This window comes from Coturnix japonica, chromosome 1, assembly GCF_001577835.2.
Source record: "Coturnix japonica isolate 7356 chromosome 1, Coturnix japonica 2.1, whole genome shotgun sequence".
Classification (NCBI taxonomy): domain Eukaryota; kingdom Metazoa; phylum Chordata; class Aves; order Galliformes; family Phasianidae; genus Coturnix; species Coturnix japonica.
The window spans coordinates 59,936,268-59,962,917 of NC_029516.1; the positions used below are offsets into that span (position 1 = coordinate 59,936,268).

Here is a 26,650-nt window from a genome sequence, read left to right on the forward strand (position 1 = left end):
ACTGCTTGTTTTCCCTCACCAGCCCCCTGCAGGACCCTTCTGGCTGTCTCCCTTCTGAGCAGCAGAGGATGCCTGCAGAGGACTGCTGCATGTTTGAATAGAGGACTAGTTGGCATTCATCTGATAGTCCTATATGAGGACACTTAATGACTTATATAACGATCTATCTCTATCACTCGCAAAGCCCGTCACAGTCCGGTCAAGATCAGAAGCCAGCGCCGAGCTGCTCAAGCTGAGGAAGTTTGGGTGCTACCACGCACCGTAGGCAGAGAGGCGCCGCTACCTTCCGCGTCTGGTCGAGGAAGCGGCAGCGTCTTCCTCCCTAGGCGAAAAAATGGCGGCTACCCCCGGTAAGGCGCGGAGCCGCTTCGTGGTGGTGGGCGGAGGCATCGCCGGAGTTACCTGCGCCGAGAAGGTACGCACTGTGGGGCCGATGGCCGCCGGGTGTTTGCGCGCCCCCCGCCGGCTGGCGGTCCGTGTGTCGAGAGGGGATTGGGGTCCGTGTTTAATATAACTGAGTCGTATTCTCATAATATTGAGTCACAGAGTTACAGGGGTTGGAAGGGATCTCTAGAGATCATCCGGTCCAACTCCGGCCTAAAACACATCCCCACAGCAGGTTACACAGGCAGGAATCCAGACGGGTGTTGAATATCTCCAGAGAAGGACACTCCACAGCCTCTCCGGGCAGCCTGTCCCTGTACTCCATCCCTCTGACACTGAGGAACTTACAACCCTCATACAGACTTCTAAGGATAATCTCTTTCTCTTTCCAGATAGTATTGCAGGGGTTGAGATTCAGTGATTCCATCCTCATGTGCAGTGTTTTCTGTACACGTCTTTTCTGAGAGCAGCACGTTAGTTGCCAAATTAGTGTATGTATTCATCAACCCCATCAAAAACGGCCTCGTGTGTTCTGGAAGAATTTCTGTGCTGTGCTCTACATGCTGGCATGCATGAGATAATAAATCAGAAACACCGAATACAGTGTTTCTTAGTCTGGAGACTAACAAACTAAACTGTCTTTACTGTCGATATAAAGCATACACCTACAGTGGGTATGAAGTATGTATTAGGAAGTCATGCCATAAAGGGTGTATTACATGACATTTTTCACATATCCTCATGAAATGCATTTGTGTTTTATGCCAGAAGTGTGGCTATGTGGATCTCCCTTAAACCAACAACAAAGTCTTGGCACTTTGAGTTCTTCCCATCTGAAGTACCATAATAAATGCTCAGTTGCTCGTGTATAACACAGAACATGCTTCCTGGTGGTTTTTACAACCATACTGTTAATCTGTAGGATACCGGTGATAAGGAACCTGGGTTCTGCTGTGGCTGAGCAATGCAGCACTTAAGGTGGAAATGCTTTACTGTCACTTGCAGCCTGTCTTGTACTGCATTGCTTAACAGTATTCTGAAGACAACCCACTTATCATTCACTAAATTACATTTAAAACAACCAATAGGAATCAGTATTTCCTCTGTCAAAACAGAGTCTGTTAAAAATTGTAACAAAATGAACAAAAATGCAGGGAATCTCCATAAATCGTGTGATAAGATTCTTCCAACAGCTAGCTTTTAGAATATAGTGAAAATATTCTTTTGAATAGTATTTCTCGCAGTGGCTGCGGTTGTTGAAGTAGTATGACATAAATCTCAGGTTTCCCAATTTGATTTGTTTCACTTATTCCCTGTATTATTCTTCCATAGCCTTGAAACAGTGTTTACCTGACCCAGATTTACATAATGTAGTAACGTATATTACTTTACTCCAGTAATTTTGTTGTGTTTAATCCATTTCTGTTGCTGACTACTCGCCCATCATGTTTTCTGTTTCTTTACAAGCTGGCTGTGGACTTTCCGTCAGAAGACATTTTTTTAGTGACAGCTTCTCCGGTTATAAAAGCTGTTACGAACTTCAGACAGGTAAGAAGGCTTTAATTTTTGTTACAGTAAGACCTCTTCAAAAGACTGTACTTGTACAGATGATTTTAGAGTCAAATCTTGAAAGTGGTTATGCGTGTTATTTTGTAGTGATTCATAATCACTAGTAAGTTCTCAGTGAATATATTCATAATATTAGTAAATTGCCCAGAATTCATGATGCAAAGCTGCAAGCCACCTAGACTAGCCCATAGGAAGTTAGGTTTTACCTCTTGGGGACGGTTACCGAATGTATGTCTTAGCTCAGAATGTAGCTGAGAAGACCGAGAGCTCTTTGTGAGAATGTAATGTAACACGCAACTAATGAATCTCAAGCACAGATACAGGTTGGGCAGAGAGCAATGGGAGCAGCCCTGAGGAGAAGGATGTGGGAGTGTCAGCTGATGATTCAACATGAGCCAGCAGTGTGCACTTGCAGCCCAGAAGGCCAACTGTATTCTGGGTTGCATCAAGAGAAGTGTGACCAGCAGGTCAAGGGAGGGGATTCTGCCCATCGACTCATGAGAGCAGTCTCATGAGACCCCAGCTGGAGTACTGTGTCCAGTTCTGGAGCCTCCAACACAAGAAGAACATCAGGCTGTTGGAGAGGAGGGCTGTGAAGATGATCAGAGGGCTGGAGCACCTTCTCTATATGGACAGGCTGAGAGAGCTGGGGCTCTTCAGCCTGGAGAAGAGAAGGCTGCAGGAGACCTTACAGCAACCTTCCAGTACCTGAAGGGGGCCTACAGGAAAGCAGAGGAGGGATCTTTTTTAAGGGCATGTAGCAACTGGATGAGGAGAAATAGCTTTAGAATGGAAGAGGGTAGATTTAGATTAGATATTAGGAAGAAATTATTTACTGTGGAGGTGGAGAGACAGTGGAACAGGTTGCCCAGTGAGGTTGTGGAAGTTTTGGCAAGTGAAGAGTAAGGGAATAACTAAAAACTGTTTGAAGGCAGCAGCATCTAAGTTATGGACATACAGACCTAACTTCTCTGTGAATTGCAGAGGTGTCTAGTTCCTAGCTGTGCACCAGGCTATGCACCACGATGCCATTCAGAGGGACCTTGACAGGCTGGAAAGCTGGGCTCGGGTGAACCTAATGAAGGTTCAACACGGCAAAGTGCAAGGTTTTACACTGGGCCGGAAGAACCCCAGGCACCTGTAAGGATGGGAGGAGTTGTCCTTGCAGAGCAGCTCGGCTGAAAAAGACGCCTGGGGTCCTGATAGAATGAAATTAACATGAGCCAGCAGTGCGCTCTGGCAGCCCGGAAAGCAAATGGATCCTGGCTCCATCAGGAGAAGGGGTGGTCCAGCTCAGGGAATAGGAGGGGATTGTCCCTCTCTACCTCGGCTCTTGGTGAGGCGCCCATCTGGAGTCCTGTGGTCCAGGTGTGGAGCCCTTCAGTACAAAAAAGACATGGAATTTTGGAAAGGGTCCAAGAGGAGGGACAGGAAGATGATCAGGGGGCTGGACACTCCCTAATGAAGGACAGGCTGAGGGAGTTGGGTTTGTTCAGCTAGAGAAGAACAGGTTGCGGGGTGATTCATTGCAGCTTTCAGTACCTGAAAGGACACTTACTCCAGGAGGGGAGTAAACTCTCAAACGGGCTGACATAGCAGGACACGGGGAAATGGTTTTAAGTTAAAAGAGGGAAGATTTAGGTTTGGATGTTAGGGGAAAGTTCTTTTACTAGAGAGTGTTAGGCCTTGGAACAGGCCTGTCAGGGAGGTTGTGGATGCCGCCGTACTTGGAGGTGTTCAAGACCCGGTTGGACGGGGCCCGGGCAAACCTGATCTAGTAAAATGTGTATGTTTGGTGGCCTGCCAGGCAAGGGGGGTTGAACTACATGATCCTTGAGGTCCTTCCAACCCGGGTCATCTGTGATTCTGTGTGTGATTCTGTGTGTGTTTGAAAACCCTATAAAGACAAAGGCCTGAAGGTGCCTATGCAACTGTTTCCTTTCTGGAACAAACCTCAGTTCAACATAGCTTACTCGGGTGTTTTCCAAGTTCTGTTGTTCTGGGGTTTTCACCAGTCATCTGATAGTGACTACATATGCGCTGCTGAATACATGCTCTTGAGGAGCATGTTTTGCATAAACATTCATCTTGCACGCTTTGCTTACAAGTTCGACAAAGCACTTTTGTTGACATACAGACCAAGTACCTGCAACATGAGGTTTTTGAACTGTTAAATGATAGAAGAAAATGTCACCAGGTACTCACTTTTATGAGGGGAAAAACATTTATTTGAGGCAAAAGGGCTTCTATAATTATCAGTGCTATTTTGAACAAAACATTATTCTTCCAGAATACTTAAGAAAGATGCTTATATGGGGGACCGTGTAACATCAAGTTACATTATCAGAGTTTTACCAAACAGGTCAACAGGGTCTTAGAAACGCATCCAGTAAATTAAAAATGCAGTGTTGCTAAGTCTATTAATATATATAAAAAATAAAACATTATAGCAGTTAATGTATCCATCAGTGTAAATAGCTTTAGAATTTACGATTCTGTGTATCTCTGTATCTTTACCAAGGACATGCATAAAAGGGTTCTATCCATAAAACAGTACTTTTGGCAGTGACACACTGACGTAATTCAAGACAACATGAGCTTTATATTGTGACTTCTTTATTATAAATTTGCTTTATACATTTTTATTTCTTTTTTACAAATTTCAAAAATTAAAATGAATAGATTATTTGTATTTTTAAATCTCTTTCTGCTTCTTCCAGGTCTCAAAAACACTTGAGGAATTTGATGTGGAAGAGCAACCAAGTTCTCTATTAGAACAACGGTATCCCAATATTAAAGTTATCCACTCTGCCGTAAAACAATTGAAAAGCGATGAGCATGTAAGATAATGTTTTCTCTGTTTTACTTATGCATGTTTCTTGGAGGTAAAAAAAAAACCAAACATCTGAGAAACCATTGAATGATTTTGGCATGAAATTCTGCTCAGCAACATTCTGGTTGTTAAAACGTAATTTAACAAAAATTACAAGAGAATACCTCTATAGGAGAAATGCTAATTCACAACCTGAACCAGCGATTGAGCACCTAGTGGGAAGGTGCTTATTTATATGGATTTTGAAGGCTCTTTTCCCTGTGTTATCTCAAAACAATCTTTAAAACCTCCCTTTGTGTAAAACCACTGTAAACTATTTGGCTTCTAGTTTGGAAAACATCAAGCAATACATTAAATTTAATGTGACTTTGCTGCAGTGTGCTTTTGCTTGTTTAGCACCTACTCTTTGTCTTTAGCAAAGAACTAAATTTGCAGTCTTCCTAAACTTTATTCTGGGTAGTACCTAGTTAATACAAATCTGCAGTTATTTAAGGTAGGAAGAGTCAAGGAGTTTAGTGTCTGTCTCCAATTGTGTGTGATAGTTCATGTACTGAAGATCAAAAAAGGCCCAAAAATGTGTTGGTGTCATAAAGCTGTACTTATTTTTCCCTAATAAAACCAAAGATCTGTATTGAGGAGTGTTTAGCTCTTACAGCCATCTTACTACTATCTAGAAGTGCTATAAATGAGATTCTTAATTGCTAATATATAGTAGCGCATAGGTCAGCATCTGTTGCTGGGGTGGAGGGGACACTAACAGGTAGAAAACTGGTTCTTTAAACACAGGTAGTGAGTACAGGGTGCCACCAAGAGGTAATATTTATATTTCATCAGTTTTAAGTGTACATGTTTCATTTCATCAGTACATAATTAGACCTGTAAGTCTATGGTGAGTGTAACACAAATGAAATGGCTCATAATGAGGGAGTGAAAGCTTGCTCTTTTTAAGTAGCCAGTTCAGCCTTTTAATATCTGCAAAATACTATGACATCAAAAAAGAAAGAAGCCAGTGTTGTTTTATACCTGTCCAATTATTTTTTCTTTCCTCTTAATTTTTAACAGAAAATTTTCACTGAAGATGGGAGTGAATATACGTATGAAAAGCTTTGCCTGTGTGCTGGAGCAAAACCTAAATTAATTTTTGAAGGAAGCCCATATGTGTTAGGAATTCGGGATACTGACAGTGCGAAGGTAAATGCACTTTGGACTTGCATGTGTGTAATATATTCATCTTTCTGATGGAAGCTGCTAAAAAATGGTTGCAGAGTGAAATGGAGAATCATCAAATGCTGTTTATTATCTTATCTCCTTGAATAGAATGTTTTCAATAGCAGAGAAAGCCTTCAGAAATGTCAAATAATTAGTTATTAAATTTATTAAGTTTATAGATGTCTCATAGATAGTGTTTCTAACAAAAGAGTCCAGAATAAAAAGTGTTCTTTGGCTTTTTGGGCAGAAGCCAACCTGAAAATACAGACAGGAAGTAGGAACTTCCCTGAAAAGGTGCATCCAGCACATTGTACAAAGGGCTGCTTCATACTGAGAGCCAACCATGGATGGACTATTTTTGGTTGTACAGAAGAGAATTGCTATTGTTATTCAGGATGTGGACTACAAGATGTTTTTGTGTGTTGCTGTTTGTTTTGGATATTAAAAACTTATCTGATATTACAAAATGAAGAAGAGAACTTAATACAGGAGTTGTATTGGCTTGTATTTCTTTTATTTCTCTCACTGCTAAGGTTGGATTCGGAGACTTAGTTCTTTCTGAAAACTTTTGGGGGCAAATAAAAATCACTTCTCAGATTTTCTATGGATCATTTATTTTGTTCCTGAATTCTAATCAGGAATTCTTACTTATAGATAAGTGTCTGTTATTACACTTACTTACAGATAAGTGTCTGTTTCTTTGCTTTTTTAATGTTGTGAAAATTATCTTGGAAATTATATAAACAGTGATAAAATTTGATTAATAGGTAATACAATGCTAATGTAATGGTCTCTGGGATACAAAGTTCTTATGGATTCAATTATGGGTTGTCAGTTTGGCTTAAGTGTAATTACTTAATCTTCTCCTGGCTCAGCTTGAGACTTACAAGGCTGCAGAAATAATGTCATCCCTTAACGTGATAGAACTTCATGGGTTTCATTGGCTTCTTTAACAGATTCTTAGCATAAGTAAACGTGTACAGTAGTTTGAGAAACTGGAACTAAAACCACTGAGATAAAGTATTAGAAAGGATGTATTTTGTCAGTATTCCTTCAATTGTTTTATTTTCTGACACAGGCTTTCCAGAAGAATTTGGCTCGAGCTGAGAGAATAGTAGTCGTTGGTAACGGTGGGATTGCGCTTGAATTAGTGTAAGTCATCTGCTAAGTTATAAATTTACATATGTGAGTAAAATCTTTAATAGCTCAGAGCTCAATCTTGTGTGTGTAAGTTTGAAAGAAGGTTGACTTATAAAATTATAGCTCTTAAGGCATTTAGTAGAAAAATCAATAGAGAATTGTTTTTCAGTGTATAGCGGAGCATATTGTCACACAAAATTCAGAAGGCTTTATTAGAAGCTTTGACATACGGATACGAAAAGTACACAGCATTTTTCTAATTGGCACCAACAGATTTCTGTTTATGCTATTAACAGTGATATTTATGTTACAGAACTTCTCTACCTTCCAGAGATAGGAGGTGTGGTCCATACAATCTGATAGATTGCAAAACCATTTGTATTATTATATCAATATTATACCAATATATCAATTATGAGGTCTTGTTTTGCATTGTAGGGAACTGTTCTTTCAATTGGACAGATATAACCTTGATGCTGATTGGACTTATCTTGAAGGTCTTTTCCAACCTAGATGATGTTATGGTTCTGTAAATTGTCCTCTGCATTGCAGTCAATGTTCCACCTGACAGCATCTTTGATGGACAGGAACAGTTTCAAATACCAGTTGTCAGCAGTGGGTAGTCTGGACAAAATGAGTGGATTTTTTTCCTTCATTGTGAGGAATGGGAAATACTAAGCATTATTATTATGGACTTGATCTACCTGTCCCTCCTGCCCTAACAACAGTTGAGTTTGTAGTCATGAGAATGGAGAAAGAAGAAAGGTCTGTTGTCTCACTTTTCTGGCTTCCTCATATAAATATGTAAAGGTTGTAGTGGACTTGATAGGTTTGGAAGTCTTGTTCCATATTTCTAGCTTCTGGAATAGAACCTTGCATACTTATTGTGTTACTGAGAGCTGTAGTTCCTTTTTTGGGTGGTCTCTAATTTTATCCATTGTTTAAACGCCCACAGGTATGAAATTGAAGGCTGTGAAGTAATCTGGGCCATCAAAGACAAAGCTATTGGGAACACTTTTTTTGATGCAGGAGCAGCTGAATTTCTTATTCCAAAACTGACTGCTGAAAAACAAGAGACTCCGATTGAATGTAAAAGAACCAAGTATACAATGGAAGGTAGTATGTTTCAGTCTTCTAGCACCTTAGCAGCAGCATTTAACATTAAGAATAGCCCTGAAAACAGTTGTTTTAGTAGTCTGTAAGTGCAATTTACTATTATAAGCTGTTGGAGCCTTTCTAGCTTTTAAGAGCCCATGCTGATGCTTAGCAGTGGCGTGGTTGTTTCAGAGGTGAGTGCAGTAATAAAAGGCATAACACTGAAAGGTGTGAAATACTTGTTTGGGGTCTGATTTAGATATTAGGAGGAAGTTTTTCACACAGAGGGTGGTGACGCACTGGAACAGGTTGCCCAAGGAGGTTGTGGATGCCCCATGCCTGGAGGCATTCAAGGCCAGGCTGGATGTGGCTCTGGGCAGCCTGGCTATGATGCACATAGCAGGGGGATTGAAACTAATGATCATCGTGGTCCTTTCCAACCCAGGCCATTCTATAATTCTGTGACTTGTCTATAAATTCATGATGTTTGGGACTTTGCCTTACCTTGTTGGTTATATATTTCTCCCCCTCTTTCTGCAACCAGATCGTATTCCTCGTGATTCATAATTCTTGATCTGAGTTCTGCAGGAATTGAAGTTTGTATGTGAAGTCTGATATTCTCTATCTCTCTGTCTTCAGGAAGTGAGAAAATAGAAAGGCCCATTGCAGCACCATCTGACAAACTGGGCAGCGCGTTGGGTCCTGACTGGCATGAAGGCTTACAGCTGAAAGGAACCAAAGAGGTACGTTTGTGATCTTACTTAATTTGATTGTTGTTTAATGGTGATAAGCATTACAGAACTTTGATGATATTTAACTTTTAAGAGTATTAGAACAAGAAAAATAAAATGTGCTTGAACTGGTTCTCTTATCAGAATTACACAGAAAACCATTTTAACAGAAATAGAATTGTTTTCTTTTTCAAGAGGGAGGGTGGCAAATCAAATCCACTGACGTGATTTCATCCATTTCCTATTCAGATTGAAACAAATGCTGGTTTGCACATCTCTTCAGGACTGTTGTCAGTCCTAGCATTAGAAGTGGTACCTATGCTCTCTTCTAGCTGCATTAGATATATTTTCCTATTGAAAAATAGGACAGTATAACTTGTAAAGAGATACAAGGTTATTATCCTTATCATAAGTTAATTTATGATAGAAAGTGGAAGGACTTAAAATCCTGCAGGACAGTGTATGGGAATGGTTGAGTCACAGCCTGATCCACTGATTGAGCACTTGGGGAAAGGACCGGGTCAGCACTGGGAGCACAGGTGAAGGCAACTCATCTGTGTGACTGGAAGAGGTGGAGCCTGGACGCACCTCTTAGACTTCATTTAAGGGCTGACTGCCACTGGGGAAGGATCTCTGGTTAGGGATCTCTCCCTTGCAGAGTTTGCTCTGATAACCTAGATATTCAAAGACAGGTGAGCACTTTTCCCTTGTAACACCATTCCATTTACACCAGTCCCATGTTACTACATTCCTGTATTGCCCTTCTGCTGTGACCTTTCTGATGATAAGATAGAAATTTCTTTTTTCGGTTCTGTTAAGTTCTGTATTTCTCTCTTGTAATGCAAAAGCACCAGTACTTCTGTGCAAAGTTTCCTGATTTTGAAGAAAGTATGCAGAGGCAAGTTAATATTCATCTATTTAATAGAGGTACTGACGTTAGTGGGGACAGCTGGTGAGTAGAGTGTCTGCCCTGGGTTTACCCCCAGCAGATACCAGGAGGAGCCAGCCAGCAAGATGTTCACTTAACTCCCTTAGTACTGTGGCCATATATATAGAACAACAGGAGACAGTACAGCACGGTCATTCACAGAAGACAAGCAAGGAGACTTTTACAGCTGCAGAGCAATTTCTCACAAACATTTCTTCTAGTTACATGTGGAAAGTAGAGGCAGGTTGCTCATGTTCCCAAGCTAATGGGCTAGTCACCTGTTTAGGCTGTGATCTGTAGTTGGCTAATATGCCGTGTGTTAGGATGGGGTATGTGGTATTCTTTTTTTTTTTCGGTAACACCTCAGTTTGAATGAAAGTCCGTTATTTGCTATAACATTGCTAATAATTTAATTAAAAAATTTGACATTCTTCCTTTAGTTTTCTCATAAAGTACATATTGAAATACTGTGTGAAGTAAAGAAAATACACTCACAGCAAGAATTCATACAACTGCAGCAGACTTCTTTGGCTTTTCCTAAAGAGGGGAAGAATGTAGAACCAGATGAAGGTAGGTGTGACAAAAAAACAAGTGCCAGTGCTGATTAGGAAAACGTGCTGATGTAATGATGTTGGAGTACGTTTGAGCTCGATTGCTTTGTTCTGAAGAAAATGTAGATTTGGAAGAACAGAGCTTTATTTCTGTAAATTAAATGGTGTTCTAGCAGTTTTCATAGATTCATAAATACTATGGGTTGGAAGAGACGTTTAAGATCATCTGTTTCCAACCCCCTGCTATAGGCAGGGCCACTTCCCTCTAGGCCAGGTTGCTCAAAGCCTCATCCAGCCTGGCCTTGAATGCCCCCATTTGTAGGAGTTGAGGGTTTATGGGCTGTGTTTAAATTACAAAATGCTGTGAATCAGGCTTATTTTTCAACAGAGTCCCCTAAATATTGCGTGTAGGGTATTTGTTTCTGTGGTGGTTCAATAAAAGATTTGATTCAGGAGAATTCAGAGAAAGCTGCTAGTGGGACTGGGAGCTGAGCTCCAGATCTCATTTTCCAGTCCTGAATTAAATGAAGGAGTTTTATAGGTAATCTCTGTATTTGGAAAATACTCTTTCCTATCTAATCAACCAGATATCTCAAATTATTTTTCTTTTCATTTCACATCTTATTATAAAACATTATTAAATTATCTTCTGTTGGTTATATTCTCAGGGCAAAGTTTTCCCCTTTTTCAGTTCTGTGGCCTGTATATGTGGAGTTAACTAATGGAAAAATTTATGGATGCAATTTCATTGTTAGTGCAACTGGAGTTGTGCCAAATGTGAAACCATTTCTTGATAGCAATAATGTAAGTATTTACTGATTTACTTCAAAGTTGAAGCTGCTTGGTTTTGGTGGTTTTTTTTTTCCCTTTCTTCTTTATTAGTATGGGAAGATGAGCTCTTTTCAAGTGGTTTCTGTTTCTCTCAGTTCTCATTGAGGTACAGCATCTCGAAATAAGGCCGGTATGCTGAGTTCTAAAATGCAGTACTGATCTGTTCTCACTCACAGTGAGAAGAAAGTGTGGGTTGGTAGGAAACTACTCGTGTGTGCTAACTTTGGTTTTGCTCATTTGAAGAGTTTGACAAGATTTAGGGTCAGTTCTGTGGGGGATTGGGTAGCGTTATAGTATGGCACAGTAGTTCTTCATATGTAAGTGATTGCAAAAAGTACTTTGTTCTGATACTCTTCAGGGAGGTCTGTTTTATTCCCTTAGAAATAAAGGTGTTTCTAAGATTGGAGTGTAAGATTAGATGAGGGTAAATAGCCATAAATTGTTTATGCTGAATTGCCTTTTCTCTATTGTAAAATGGAGTCCAGAAGAGCATCTTACTGAGTATTGATCCCTATCTTCAAATGATTAAGCAGAAATTTTGTAGTGGGGTCTGCCATTTTAAAAAGTAGCAAAAGAAATGACTGCTTAAGGAAAACTACTCAGTTAAAACGACTGTTTTCTTCTGCACTGATCCATGCAAATCCTTAGTTTGCTATAGGTGAAGATGGAGGTCTTAAAGTAGATAAACACATGCACACCTCCCTGCCGGATATCTATGCAGCTGGGGATATCTGCACGGCGGCGTGGGAACCCAGCCCGGTGTGGCACCAGGTAAAACAAACAATAGAGCTATGTGCTCAGTACGAACCTAATCTATGAAGTCAGATACACAGTTACTCAGATGTGAGGAAGAGTGTAATTGAGCAGGAAACCACTGAGTTAGTAGATAATCCTGGGCGTGCTGATAACAGATAACTTTATCTATGTGGCTGAAAGCCAAGCTGTTCATCTTTCTGACTATGATGAAAATATGTGGTATGCTTTCACTGCACACTGACATGCATCGTGTACCTTTTGTTTTCTTTTTAGATGAGACTGTGGACTCAAGCTAGGCAGATGGGGTGGTATGCAGCAAAATGCATGGCAGCAGATGCTTCAGGGGAGTCTATTGATCTGGATTTCAGCTTTGAATTGTTTGCTCATGTAACCAAATTTTTCAATTACAAGGTAAGTATACTCTATCTGTTTTGAACTATTGAGTAACACACGTTGCTTGTCTATATTCAATTGCTAATGCTGAACAGATGTTTTATTGATGAAACTGTTCTCTGTGTAAGTAGCTTAGATACTTTGTTAATATGACTGAATGCTGAACTGAAAGGGACAAAGGTATCTGTTTTATTTCATTAAGATTCTGTTTATGAAGAAATTCAGTACAATTCAGCATGGGAATTAGCTCATTATTCATTACAGTGTGTCATATTGCAAGCTAAAGGTTTTTAATTACACCATGGCTCCCAGAGCCAATGGAAGGCAGACTCTAGGGGCAAATCCTGTTTACATCTTTCTTTTGAAGCTTAGGAACATTAATGGTGAAAACACTAAGAGCCATTGCAATGTTCTTATTTATGAGTGGTCTTTCTGTTTCCTTCTGCTAGGTGGTGGTTTTGGGAAAATTCAATGCTCAAGGCTTGGGTTTAGACCATGAACTAATGCTGAGATGTACCAAGGGACAAGAGTATGTTAAAGTGGTGATGCAGAATGGACGAATGATGGGAGCAGTGCTGATTGGTGAAACAGACTTGGAAGAAACTTTTGAGAACTTGATTTTAAATCAAATGGACCTTTCAGCCTATGGTGAAGATCTCCTGAATCCAGATATTGATATAGAAGATTATTTCGATTGAATGGAAACCAATTTCTATTTTGTATACAGTTTTAATACTGACTGTCTTATGAAGCATCTCCTGTGGATTACCAGAAAACAGGGATCAAGTGCAATTCCTTATTAAGGTCTTTGAGTTGATGTTGTCAAATTAGTGAAAGGCAAATAATTATACTAAGTGTCTCATTTCCTCATGATAAAATCCAACTATTTAAGCTATTCCTTAACATTGTACTCTGTAGCATCATTTGTGGACACAAATTGTTTCATACTTGATTTTGATCTGCAGTTGAGAGTTGCTATTTAAACTGGGAGCATTTCTTTGTATAAAGTTGGCATTACATACTGGGACTTCTCCCAGAATACCACTCTAATTATTTTGAAGAGAATGACTGTTCAATTCAATGAACTAATTCTATTTTTGGCAAAGCTTTCAAGTAACTGATGCATGAAAACTCTAAGTTTCGAGTCACAGAACCCTACCAGAAAAACAAAGGTGAAGAACTTTGCTTATTTGAATAATATGGGGTATTTTGTGTGTGTGAAGTTTTAAGTTGATCCATAGCTGAGTGCCTACAAAAATGCAGCAGATCAAGCATTCAAACACCTATGTGCCTAACTAGCTCTTGCAGTCAGCAGTAGCTGTGTCTATCCCCCAGTGTAGCACAGCTAATTGTATCTGTAGCCCCTCTGTGAGGGAAGTAGAAAGATCCTGTAGCTGAATGTTTCCTCAAGTCCATAAGGATTGCTGAGGAGAGATGGTGACCCATAACAGAATGCCACAGTTCAGTCAGGACGATGGTACGGGTCACTGCATTCCCATGTTAGTGAAGTTAGGCTTGAGAAGACAAAGGCTCCCTGGCACTCCGTTATATAATGAAGAAGTTAGAGTTGAGCAAATAGAACAATACTGACACACTTTAAGAACTGAATTCAGAAAGTTGTTATGTAAACATACATTGGATTAAGGAAAGCAGAAGTGGGAAGAAAGCTTGTAGTAAGCCCACTACTGCAGAAATAACAGAAGCTCTTAACCTACCCCAACATTTGGCTGAGCTAAAAAGTATCAGTTTTTTGTCTTCAAGAGCTATTTCATGTTGTCTGTAAAACAGTGCTAAGCTTTATAAGGAAACAGCTCTAAACAAGAAGTTAAGCTAAGCTGAATGTTTTGTTTTCAGACTAGATATTGCTGGTGGTAACAATGTACCTGTACAGTGACCACTTGCATTTAAAGCCAGCCTAAAACCAGAAATTTGTGATCAAAGCTGCAAGCACAGTTCAGCCTCAGGCATAAAAGCCTGTGAGTGAAAGGCCAGCTGCTGTAGGTTCCTGTAAGTACAGGTAAGAGGAGAATGGCCACATGGGCTCTATACATTGAGTTCAGTTTCAAAGGAGTTGATGAAAGTAATATCCTGGTTGTTGAGTTTATCCTGCACCAATTTGTAATCCTGGTATTTGTGAGTCAATGTATGAGGACTGCTGTCAAAGTAAAGCTTACTGTACATTGGCCTATAATGTCGGAGACAGATATTGATGATATGGCAGTAAAAGTTAAACCTTCCCCACAGTATTCTGTTACATTTTGTTCCAGATGGCAGCAGACACAAGCATCTGACATGAAAGTGCATGTGAAGCCAAGGTTTCCCACTGAATTCCACCATATAGGAAAAAAAAAGTGGTATCCAGTGACATCCATGGGTGCTTGCTGAATGTTTACAGAGACCAAACAGTAGCTGTGAGCACAGGGAGGCAGCGGGTGGTGCGTTTCAGCAATGGCAACAGCAGGCATAGGGGCTGGTGCGGTTTTTATGAGGGTCATCCAGGTTCTTGTTCATCACTAGGGAAAAAGAATGGTGGGGACTATGTTTAAAAACAGTGTTTAGTAGCTGATAGAGCAAATTCTCAAACAGTGTGTGTTGTTTGTATTTATCATGATTTTTGTGGAAATAAATAGTAGGTGATACTTTTGGAGCACCCTACCTACATTAGATCAATATACTTCTACGTTCTAGTGGTGAAAGGGGAAATCCAGAACTCTTGGTCAAGGGAAGGACTAAATTTCACTTAAAAAAAGCTACAGTGCAAGCCGATGGGAGCATAGCATTTACTTATTTACCTCTCAGGTGGAGTCCTCCAGGTGACTGAGGAAAAGGCATTGTCACACCCATTTTTAAGAAGAATAGAAAAAAGGATGACCTAGAGAGATACAAACATATTAGCTTCACCTCTGTGTCAGGGAAGATTGTGGAGTAGATCCTCCTGGAAGCCATGTGAGGGCATGTGAAGGGAGATGGAGGTGATATTGAATAAGCGCATGGTTTCACCAAATGTAGTTCCTGCCTGACCAGCCTTATAGCTTTTTTAGCGGCATAACTGAGTCAGTGGATAAGCCAAGAGCCACTGGTGTCAGCTGGAGCTGCAGTAAGGCCTTTGACAAGGTCCTTCAAACCATCCTTCTCTCCAAATTGGAAAGAATTTGACAGGAGGACTGTTTGATGGTTATGAGACTATACCAAGAATGTGGTGGTCAGTGGTTTAGTGTCCAGATGGAGATGGGTGATGAGTGGTGTCCTTCTAAGGCTGGTTCTTTTTAACACCTTATCAGTAGCATCAACAGAATCAACTTGATACATACAGTATATTGAGTCCAGCAAAACGCTTCTAGGCTTTCCAGTGGCTTGGAGATTGAGTTTGTTCCACATAAAGAGAAAATGGCTGGATGGTGTGGGAACGTTGTCATCTTGCTTTTGTCTTCACCTGATGGTAGAGTACAGCAGCAATGAGGCCTAGCTTGAGTGCAGTAAGAGGCAGGACATGAGGTAAGAGACAAATTGCAATAGGAAATAAAAGCTCAAAGGAAGTTTCTCAATTGTTTGTTGTTGCTGTTGTAAGCTGGTAAAACACCAGAACAGGTGCTGAGAAGGGTTGTGATATCTCCATCCTTGGGGAGAAATGAAACTCAGTGAGATGTAGCCCAGAGCACACTGTTCTTAGAGAACTGAACTTGAGCTTTGAGGTTGCATTGGACAATCTGGAAGCCCCCTTTCAGCATGTGTGATTCTGCAGCATTTCCTGCAGTAGTTACTATGAGCTACATTTTCTTAAGAGTTAGGAAAGGCAAAGTGACTACATACTTCCAATAGGTCAACAGCTATAATATGTAAGATACGCACCTATTATTTGATATCAAGCATTTTTCTCTTGACCAGAAGATTTTTGGATTTGAGGATTTTAAAGACACTTGGTTCCTTTTCTTTTTTTTAAACTTAAATTATTATTTAAAAAAAAAAATCACATACAAAAGTCCATTACTAAAATACAAGTTCACACACTGGACCGTCCATGGAGAGGTAAATGTGATGAGATCATAAATGCAGTTTGTGTTAATCAAGGACTACGGGTTGGTCATCTCCAGCTGCCTGAAGCTTAGGCTTCTTTGCTTTTACGTTAGTCCCAGAGTTAGGTCGCTTAAGTTCTTGTGATTTCTTCACTGCTGAATTCAGGGTAGTCTTTGAAACAGTCTGAGCATTTTCACCGCTTCCTTCTGACTTGGAAGATTCAGATGGTTTGTTCTGTAAGTCATAGACAATTGTATTAAAATCCTAATAGTTTTCTTCTTTTCTAGCATTCTCATGCAGAAGGGATGATAGCTACTTTAAATACATTGAACAGGTGCCAACCTCTTTACATAGAGCTTATTTTAAGTATTGATATAAATACCTTGTAAACGCTTTTCTTGTTTGTTGTCCCTTGTATTGTGATGATGTGTGCCTCGTTTTTCAGCAGCCTCGCTTTTGGTCCTATCTTCAGGTAGGATATTGTAGCAAATGCCGTGAAGCTGAAGTCTTCCCTGAGTAAATTAAATTGGTTTCATTTGAGAAAGGTGAAGACAAAGTCAGGATGGAGCACGCAGGGGATAAACAGGACACGTACAGTAATTCTGCTGATTGATGTTCCAGGCAGCAGCTTGGTTCTGCTTCACCTAACCAAGTAGATAGTCTCTTAACCTTGAGTTCATCTGGCCAGTGGTTCACATAGTTTAGTTTGTGGACTTTTATATGTATACAAACACATATCCCTCCCAATCTTTTGGAATAAATGGAGAAAAGAGAAAATAACATCACTCACTGCTCACCCTCTCCAGACTATAAAAACTAGCTGTATAAGAGAATACCAAAAAGAATCATAAATAATGTGATTAATTACGTGACTTCATGCATATTTCTAAAACTATTTTAGAAGACAAAGCGTACAGCACAGAAAGCCTTGTTAAAAAAAGAAGCACTGTTATCTCTATGCTTTCTTACAATTTGAGTGCCACTATCCACATTAATCAGCCTATCTTAAATTCTATGTGGTAACTCTACTTCCTTTGCTTATCCATGGCATGTAAATAAGACTCATTCTAAATAGCAGACTTCTCCAACACAAAGCTTCCTGCAGCTCTGAAGGTTCCACATACGTAACTGCAGAAGCCCCCAGCTTTTTAAAATTGAGAGCTAAAGCATTTCAAACATTCCTATAACTTCTGTTTTAACTTAACCAAATAGAAATAGTCATCTCCTGTTTGGTTTTTAAATACGTTAGATGATTCTGAAGGAGATGACAGAACACTGCCATTAATATTGCATGGAAGCAACATGACAATAATGAAAAATGGCTATTAGTTGTAAAAGAAGAAAGTAATAATCTTCATACCTCAGATACTGCTGCAGCAGTAAGTGGGCAATAATTCTCTCCAGTTCCTCTCGAGGGAGCTTTGGTGGAGTAACTTCTGACACCCTGAGTTTTGATAAACCTTTTCCAGACCAAGCATCAATTAGCTTCAGTGGAGTGAGCTTCTCACTCATGTTTTCTGCTTGCTCGAGTATCTTGATCAGATCCCTGCAGCATCCTGTGATATCCTTTTTCTCAAGCGCTGCAAAAATCAATCATATTTATAATGCAGATCACTTGCAGTTAGTTTCCAAATATAAAGTAGCTGCATACATTTAAGTACTTTTATATAAGAAGATATATCCATAAGTATACATATCTACGTGCCATGTAATGCTAATGCTTTCAGTGCTTTGTTTTTTTAAACTAACTTAAACTGATCTGTAACTTCTCCTCTAGTCAAACTTATATTAACATTTCTAGTTCATTAGTAAAACTCTGATCCTGCAAACATTTTTAGGCGTTTGCATTACAAACCACACATTATTTCTAAAACTTATTTACAAAGCATAATATTTGTATGGTAGCTACTATATTGTAGCTATTATATTGTTCCGCAACTGGATTCCTTTTCTTCACCTATAATGTTTATTATAAAAAGAACAGAGAGCAAAAAGGAGCTGAGGAACACGCTTAATGTGTTTCTTCTCTCAAGGCATTTACAAACTAAGAGAAAAATATATTTAGCTGTACAAATTAGCTTCCTCATGTGTAATTAAACTTCAAGTATTCATCACTACACCATTCAAATGCTTCACAACAGGTAGACAGAAGACAATGAGGTAGTATTTTCCACATTTTACACCAATTATCTGATATTCAAAAGATTTTAAGGTGTTTTTGTGTGTCTCAGAGATGCCCAAGACTAACTATTTCTTGAGTCTTCTCAAAGATTTCTCATCTTTCTACAGCATTTCCTATATCTAAGTTATGGGTTCTACTTATAAGTCTGACAACAGATACTCCTTAGAGCCTATGTGTGAACAGGTTGACAGAGAAGGAACAAATGCAGCTTTCACACCCCTAAGAAAACCCTTAAACAAGACAGGACCCAAACCAATCTCTTGTATGTCTCATATTCACTTTTAGGAGCAGATGAACTGCTGAGCCTGAAAGATATCACAGTCAAAAAGCTGTATAAAGACGTATCCTGTTAAGTACTCCATAACTGGCAACAGAAAGTCAAGGGAAACTGATCTTCATAACAGAAGTTGCAACTGGATAACAGGCAATACAGCAAACACACTTCACAGAGGTTGCTCACAATCACTCTAAACTAGAATATTTTTTCAGCCAATGTTTTCCATGTTCTGTGTCTTTATTTGTAAAAAGAAATTACTTACAGTTTTCTCTACAGCAGTTATCACACATTCTGTTGCAATTTGCAGACTCCCATACTTCATCAAAATGACGGGCTATGAGCACCCGGCGACACCTGAAAGAACAAGTATGATTTGCAACTCTGATAGAATGAAATAAATCTTTTGATATAAGCTTACTCTCAGACTGAGCCCAATAAAGGCTGCTCAGAATGCTATTTAAAAACAAAGCAACCAAGCAAATAAAGTCACTTACTTGTTCATTTCCTGGCAGTAAGACACCATGTCGTACAGCTTCTCTTGCCCCACATTTTCCATCACTACCATTGAGCTGATTCTGAATATATCTCCAAAACCATAATACAAGATGCAGTCAGCCTTTTGGTCATCCCTACCTGCAATACATTAAAACAAAGAAAACATGAAGAGTTTAGGCATAGTCCAGTACAAGTTCCAATCACACCTTCATTGACTTATGTAGCCCCATACAGAGGACACCACTGTAACAGACTATTAAGTGTAACATCAGCCAATAGAATGCAACATGATACAGACTAGAAACAAAATAGATCAGTCCCACAACTACACAATCAAATAAAATCTATGGAAGGAAGGTTCTGACTCTTGAACCACTAAAATATAACACTGATGTGATACAGAAATTGAATGCAGTCACCGTTTTCTCACCTTTCATCTCTTGGAAAATCTTATCCAAATATATCCTGAAGCTTAATTCACACTCCATTAAAAGATACTGTGACCTTCAAATACCTTATTAGGTATTCATAACAGATTGAGATTTACGATTAGACAAAATATTCCATTTAAAACCAATTTTGACTTCTACAGTTGAACTTAAATTACCTCTTTCTTTTGGCTACCCCTCCTGATGATGGGATGGGTACTCTCCTACTATTTGAAAGATCCAAAGAGCAGAAAGAACCTTTGATGGCTCCTCTCTTTTAGGCCAGCAGACATGTTCTAGCATAGAGAGAGTTAAAATCTCAACCAAAATCTCCCCTGTTCCACTTGTTTTTCTGAGGCCAGGAAAATTCAGACAGAGATCACACACCATCTAGAGAATGTAAGCAATTTACACATCCTAGTTGCTATGCAAAGGAAATAAAAACCCCTTCTGTGACAAGTCTGATCAATGTCATGTCGTCCTGCTAAGCCACAGATGCCAGAAAAATCAAGTAACTCAAAAAAAATTCTGAGTAAAGGGCTGGACACTCAGCTATATTTGCTACACTGCAGTACAGAGGCCTGAAATCCATGAATGAAGTTTATATCTGCTTTAAGATATCTTTATAGAGGGCAGAGTAACATTCATACTTTGAAATTCAGCTCAAAGACGAGATACTGCATGCAGGCCTGAAATGAAAGCGTAGTTTTATTAGCCAAACAGATGTTAATGGATGCTTTGCAAATGCTGTTTCCTACAATACCTGCACGTCCACTTTCTTGGTAGTAATTCTCCATTGACTTGCTCATTGAATGATGAATTACAAACCTCACATCAGGTTTATCAATTCCCATGCCGAAAGCAACAGTTGCCACTACAACCTGAAATAAGAACAAGAAACCTTCAAGGTACCAAGTTATGATTTATTTTAATAAGACAGAAGTCTGTGAAAAAATATCAGTTTAACCTGAATTTGATTTGCTGACCATCCTTTATGAACTTTGGTCTTATATTTAGCATCCATGTTTGCATGGTAAGTTCCTGCCTTGATTCCCAGTTTCTGCAAACTCACAGTGACTTGCTCAGAGTCCTTCTGAGAAAAACAGTAAACAATTCCTGCATAAAAGAAAAAAAAAGATGCCCTCTCGTCATGTCTTAAAAAAAATAATAAACAAACACCCTACAATCTATTTTGTTAGTTTAAAAATAACAAGTCAGTAAAGAGTCTTTGTGCCTATTCAGTACGCAGTATTGGTAGTCACAAAAGAAATTTAGAACATCAATCTGAAAAAGACAGAATAGGTCAAAAGTTCTCCTATCGAGCTTCTTAAATTATGAGGGGGGAAAAATGGCTTACCTACCTTGTAGGGCTTTTTCCTACTGTAGGGAAAACAGTTCAACTTACAGCTGTAGCTTGTAGGTTAAAGAGAAAAAATGGATTCCAATGAATAATCATAGTAGCGATTATTATCAAGGAAGACAATGCTTTTTAGTCCTTATGTGAAGCAGTCCTTTACTAAAGGGGTCCAGTAAGTCTCCTATGGCATCTGATATCTCACCTGAGATTTCAGATAAATCAACTTCTTGTCAGTCTGACCCAAATCTAAGATTATACACAAACTTGTGCAGTTTTTAATCATCTCAGTACAGTTCTGTATGCAGGTGCAAAGCTGTACATCAAGGACAAACAAAGACTGCTGCTCCATAAAACCGGGATCTGTTGCTCTTGTAATATAGTACTCTTGATTTCAGGTATGTATGTAGGGTGCTCCAAAGGTAATTTCTCATACTTATTTCCATGGAAAGTACAACAGGTACAAAGAGCACAACACCATTATTTGGTAGTGCAAATTCTCAAATACAAAACACTATTCTTCAACATAGTCCTCACTATTAGCTGTGGATTTTCTCCAGTGTTGAGCAAGAACCTGGATGCCGCACTCATAAATTGGAAGAAAATTTAAACAGTAATAAATGGAATGAGTAATAACTCATGGTACGGATCTGACTAAATTTTGTATCTTTTTGACACTGGGTGCTTAATATTTGGCTAAAGTGGAATTTCTCTGTATGTTTCAGGACCACTTGGAATAATTCATGCAATGCTAAATACTATTTTTAATAGCACACTTTTATATTGCTTACCTGAGAGCCCTTTGTATCTTCCATTAATGATCTTAACAATGTCCTCAATGAAATCGTCATTATTCGAAGGTTTATGCCGAACCTCAAAAACATAATACACGTGTGCCAGAGAGTTCATCCAGCTGGCAAGCAATCTGTTAAAACAATGCTTTTATCCTACTTCTCCAAGTACAGTAAATACAACTGTTCTGTTATTTAACCAGAATTGCTATACTCTCATTACTAAGAGTCAGATTACATCTGAAAAGCTGACAGGATGAAAAGACGAACTAAGATCCCATGAAGAACAGTAAGTTACGGTCATACAATACAGTACAACAAGCTAATTCAAGCCTTTTTGTAATGATACATTTCTCAATAGACTGCAGCAGCCCGAGCCTGCTTGTCTACACCTTCCCTGTATACAGTCCTAACTGCTAAGCCTTACTCAGAAAAGTCAGGGCAGCCCATGTTGCTATGCAAATGACAGTAGATTCAGAAGAAGTCATTAAAGAGCACTGCCACTCTAGCAATTATTATGTGCAACTGACGATCTATCCTGAAATTCATCAGCTGTAACTTACAGGAGATAATATGGCCGCAAGGCACTTGAACAGCTAATAAGACATACCTCATAGTAAAGATTAGGCCGGTTGAAAGACGCAGTAAAGGTAATGCATTTCTGAATGTGTAAAATATTCTGAGCATCCTTTAGAACATGATTTGTAGCAGTTGCAGTTAATCCAATCAAGGGAGCACAAGGAAACTGTCTTTTCAAGATACCGAGGGATTTGTAGTCTGAGCAGGAATATAAAGATATTATTGTGTTGCATTAAACAACATACAGATTACTTCACAGATTATTTCACTTACACACTAAAATGTGTTTTATCAATTCCAAAAGCATTGTCATCCCCTAACTATCTTAACAGATCATGAGACTTTGCATCCCAGAATGAGATTCTTTACCTCACATAGACTGCTGAAGACTGGTGTCCAAAATTACACATTTTTCCTGTAGCAGATTCCAGATGACTGTATGGGCTTTATTAAAGATGATACCCAAAAACAGTTTCAACAGCAGTTTTTTCAGAATGCTAACACCACAAAGGACATTGAAACAGCTCCAACTTGAGTGAATCTAGCTACTGGACAAGGATAGTTGTTTATGAACATAAGTTCTTGAGCTAATACATATTCTTGTCATACCTAACTATGGAATTATTTACTTAGCATATGAAGAAAGTACTTAACCTTATTTCAGGCTTAACTTATTATTTATTGATGCTTGAATAACCCTGCAAATCAGATTTCTAAAGAGCATACCTGGCCTGAAGTCATGGCCCCACTGACTGCAACAGTGGACCTCATCTACAGCAATGCGAGCAAGACATCCTGCTTGATAAGCTTTCTCTAGCTTTGACATGAACATTTTGCTTTTTGCAATCTTCTCTGGGGTCACATAAAGGAGCTTCAGTTGTGATTTTCTGTCTAGCATCTGGCTGTGAACCCACTTCACATGTTCCTGTTCAAAACAAAAGGAGAAATCGGGCGTGAGGAAACCAGGGCAGCACGCTGAAGTTGCTTACTGTTAAGGCTCTTAAGAGGTTAATGACAATTCATAGGAGGTAACCAACAAAGACTGATAAACTGTTAGATAGTATTTCCGCTACTGCAAGTCCTTGCAAAAGACCACTATATATAAAAGACTAATTTTCCCATTAAACTATAATGTATTGCAGGCTTGTTTGATACTACAAGTATAAAATAATTCTTTGTACACAACAAGCTGTAACCTGTATCACAGAATTTTTAATATGCTCTACCTGAAAGCTGGCCGCAAGTTTGGCAAGTAGCATCAGGCCACTAAGCTATCGGATCCACTGACATGTGCAGTTTAATGACTGTGGCCTCCCGGTAGTCAGGAAAAAAATAAATCACTGTAAGAATTAATTGATTAATAACAAGCTGTGAAATAAAATACTTCTTGGCCTTGATATTAAACATTTACCATCCCAAAGGAAGACAAAATACTGCATGTAAAAGCCTGCATTGCTCAAGAAGTCACTTCGTGGACAAAAATCACCTCCTCCAATCTTCTCTTGAGACTAGAAATGCAGTAAAAACAGAAAAAAAACACCAAAGATACTTCACATCGTTTAACTGGCCCCATGCAATCAACCCATTCCATGTAAGTTGTTGGTTTAAACATGCCCTTGTTATTAAAACAAGAATGCTGCAAATTCATTCATGTTACCCATACCACAGCAAACAGCTGGTAAGATTGCTTTGATAGCATTAGTTACTAAAACTGTGCCATCCAGCATTCAAAAAGAACATAAACAGAGGTGAGATGTGAACTTGGGCATAAAATCTTAACAGATAAACATACCTTACTGCTTGAAGCATTTAATAAAGTTGCAGAAATGCCAAGCTGTTCCAAAACCATGAGCTGATCTTCCATAAGTGATATCAAAGGACATATCACGAGCGTAAAGCCTGTAATAATAAATTATTGGTGATATCTGAACCATCAAGTTCACACGCTGTCACTTTTAATATTTCTTTATTTTTTATTATTATTATTTTTTTAATAATGCATCAATCCTGCACTGTTAAAACTGGCTAAAAGGAACTTAAACTTTATATACGTAGTAGCTGATTCCTCTCCTAGATAGCTGATGAGTGCAAGGTCACATAAGGACATGATTGATCAACTGACTATGATATGCACCTTCTCTTAAAACCTAAGCTGCAAAAAGCAGAGTACAAGGACTAGTATACAAAACCAAGCAAGTCAGATTCACAGCTGTGTCACGAGGTGACATGTAACTAAGCAATGCCAGGCACTGATAGGTTTGATCTTTGTAAATAAAGGAACTTCCATGCAATCAGATGGGTTACTTTTCCCAAAAGAAGTTTAAAAACTACAGCTGGATACTTGTTTTTTTTAACAGATGTAGAAATGCTCACCTATGCCCTATGCTCACATAAAAAACTCCAAGAGGAGCGATGTCCAAAGAGAGATCTTTCCCCAGCGGCAGTCAGCCCTTAAATGGGGTCTAGGTGAGGTGCAGCCAGGCTCCACCCCTTCCAGTAGAAGAGCTGAACTGCCTTTACTTTTGCTCCCCTTAGGTGGTCAATCAGAGGTTCATGCCGTGATTCAACAGTTTCCCATACAGCAGTCTTTTCCAACATTAATGATTCTATGATTAAACACCAATGCAACATGCATTCTGTAAAGAACTTCATGAGGGGGAAGCTAAATTCAGTTGTTTATATATGGCTCCTCCTCCTCATACATACCATCAGAACATACAGCTGGTAACTGATAACAAAGGCTCTTTCCACCACCTGTAGGCATGACAAGAAATACATCCTTTCCTGCCATTGTAGCGTTTACAGTTTCAAGTTGCAAGGATCTAAACTTCTGGAGTTTAAACTTGTTTTCCAGCGCAGTTTTTATCTTCTCATACCATGGAAAATCTGTTAAGGACAAAAGTAAATACATAAAATGCATTTTTAGCAATTTTCTTTAAATAGAAGAAAGGGTAACTTATATATCCAGTAACTAGAGTAGAAATTGACACACTTTTAGATGCAAGAGTTTTCAAAGATTCAATAAAGGCGCAAAACCCAAGTCTGTATAATCTAATTTCTAGTAAATGTACCTTTGAAAACCCTGTGCAAACACAAACATAATCCACCTCCAGACTAAGGGCTTTCATTTACATACTAATGCTAACAATATCACAAACAGATGAAGTACTTTACAGTGATAATTATTAAGTCAATTGATTAGTCCAAAATTGAATGGAAACAAGAAGCCTATCCTGAAAATAAATAAAAGCAGACATGGAGTCCTACAACAGCCTTACTACACAGCTGCCCAAATGCCTCCTTCATACAAATGTAGTCATTGCAAGGAAGATAATGAAGGCAGGTTTATGTTCCATATATTCCAGACATAATAAGCTGTGGGACTTGAGGTGGCGTTGCTTCCTAATGTACAGAGATCAGAGAAAAGTTCCAAGGCTCTGTGAGAACAAGAAAAGCCTCCCATTGATTTCAGTGGGCTTAAACTGAAAACAAATTTAGCTATATTTCTTATTCAGTATATTTAGCTATATTTCTTATTCAGTATATACAAATGCAGCAAATGATTGAAAAACATGTTAAGTTATAAAGCACAAGAGAAAAGACACCCAAAATATGTCATTCTGTTCAGTAGCACTGATCTGAAATTATACTGCATCAGTAATAAAAGTGAAGTTGGAGGATGAGAATCAAAATAAAAAGATCTAATTGAATTTGCTAGTAATAACATGGTCCAAACCAACCAGCTATCCAGGACTCCAGTTAATGTTTACCTGAAAAACAGCACTTCCAAGAGAACAGCAGCCCATGGGACAATTGGAACTTCAACTAATTCTACTGTATTAACATTTTCTACAGTGTTTTTTTAAGTCAGAACCTATCAAATTTGCATCATTAGGCAAGATAGCGGGGTTACATAACCCACGCTAAAACCACTGGTGTCCTACCAATTCAAGCAAGAAGAAACAGAGACAGTAAGAAGCAACTTTAAGAATGCAAGATTGTTATCAACTAAACCTGAAAACATCCAGAGTAATTATTTCCTGTTTATTTTTTGTCTAAAAATACATACTGCAATGTACCCAGATTTACTCTTGGATTATTATTGCAAAT

At 38.9% G+C, this 26,650-nt stretch overlaps 2 protein-coding genes across 6 annotated transcripts in view; one reads left to right on the top strand and one right to left on the bottom strand.

The window, feature by feature from the left end:
- PYROXD1 (pyridine nucleotide-disulphide oxidoreductase domain 1) lies at nt 1-14,657 on the top strand. Its single transcript, XM_015868339.2, has 12 exons — nt 1-415; nt 1,852-1,932; nt 4,674-4,793; nt 5,849-5,977; nt 7,074-7,147; nt 8,091-8,251; nt 8,870-8,973; nt 10,330-10,459; nt 11,132-11,244; nt 11,920-12,042; nt 12,301-12,438; nt 12,870-14,657. Exons 1-12 carry the CDS (start codon nt 335-337, stop codon nt 13,116-13,118), a joined length of 1,503 nt encoding a protein of 500 aa, XP_015723825.1. The 5' UTR covers nt 1-334; the 3' UTR covers nt 13,119-14,657.
- The window catches only part of RECQL (RecQ like helicase), a 17,088-nt gene continuing 4,462 nt past the window's right edge, over nt 14,025-26,650 (bottom strand). The window contains exons 4-17 of one of the 5 annotated variants that reach the window (XR_004308086.1): nt 25,247-25,426; nt 24,333-24,439; nt 23,267-23,465; nt 22,572-22,738; nt 21,962-22,043; nt 20,784-20,932; nt 20,580-20,697; nt 19,388-19,526; nt 19,156-19,247; nt 17,795-18,014; nt 16,817-16,946; nt 15,732-16,668; nt 15,213-15,292; nt 14,025-14,933 (exon numbers count right to left, since the gene is read on the bottom strand). Coding sequence is in view for 1 of the 5 variants with exons in the window: in XM_032446051.1 (XP_032301942.1) it covers nt 16,480-16,668; nt 16,817-16,946; nt 17,795-18,014; nt 19,156-19,247; nt 19,388-19,526; nt 20,580-20,697; nt 20,784-20,932; nt 21,962-22,043; nt 22,572-22,738; nt 23,267-23,465; nt 24,333-24,439; nt 25,247-25,426 (1,772 nt within the window). In the remaining 4 variants the exon portion in view is untranslated. Of the gene's footprint in view, nt 16,669-16,816; nt 16,947-17,794; nt 18,015-19,155; nt 19,248-19,387; nt 19,527-20,579; nt 20,698-20,783; nt 20,933-21,961; nt 22,044-22,571; nt 22,739-23,266; nt 23,466-24,332; nt 24,440-25,246; nt 25,427-26,650 lie in introns of all 5 variants that reach the window. The other 4 variants (XR_004308085.1, XR_004308084.1, XR_004308083.1 and 1 more) reach the window with 4 other exon arrangements.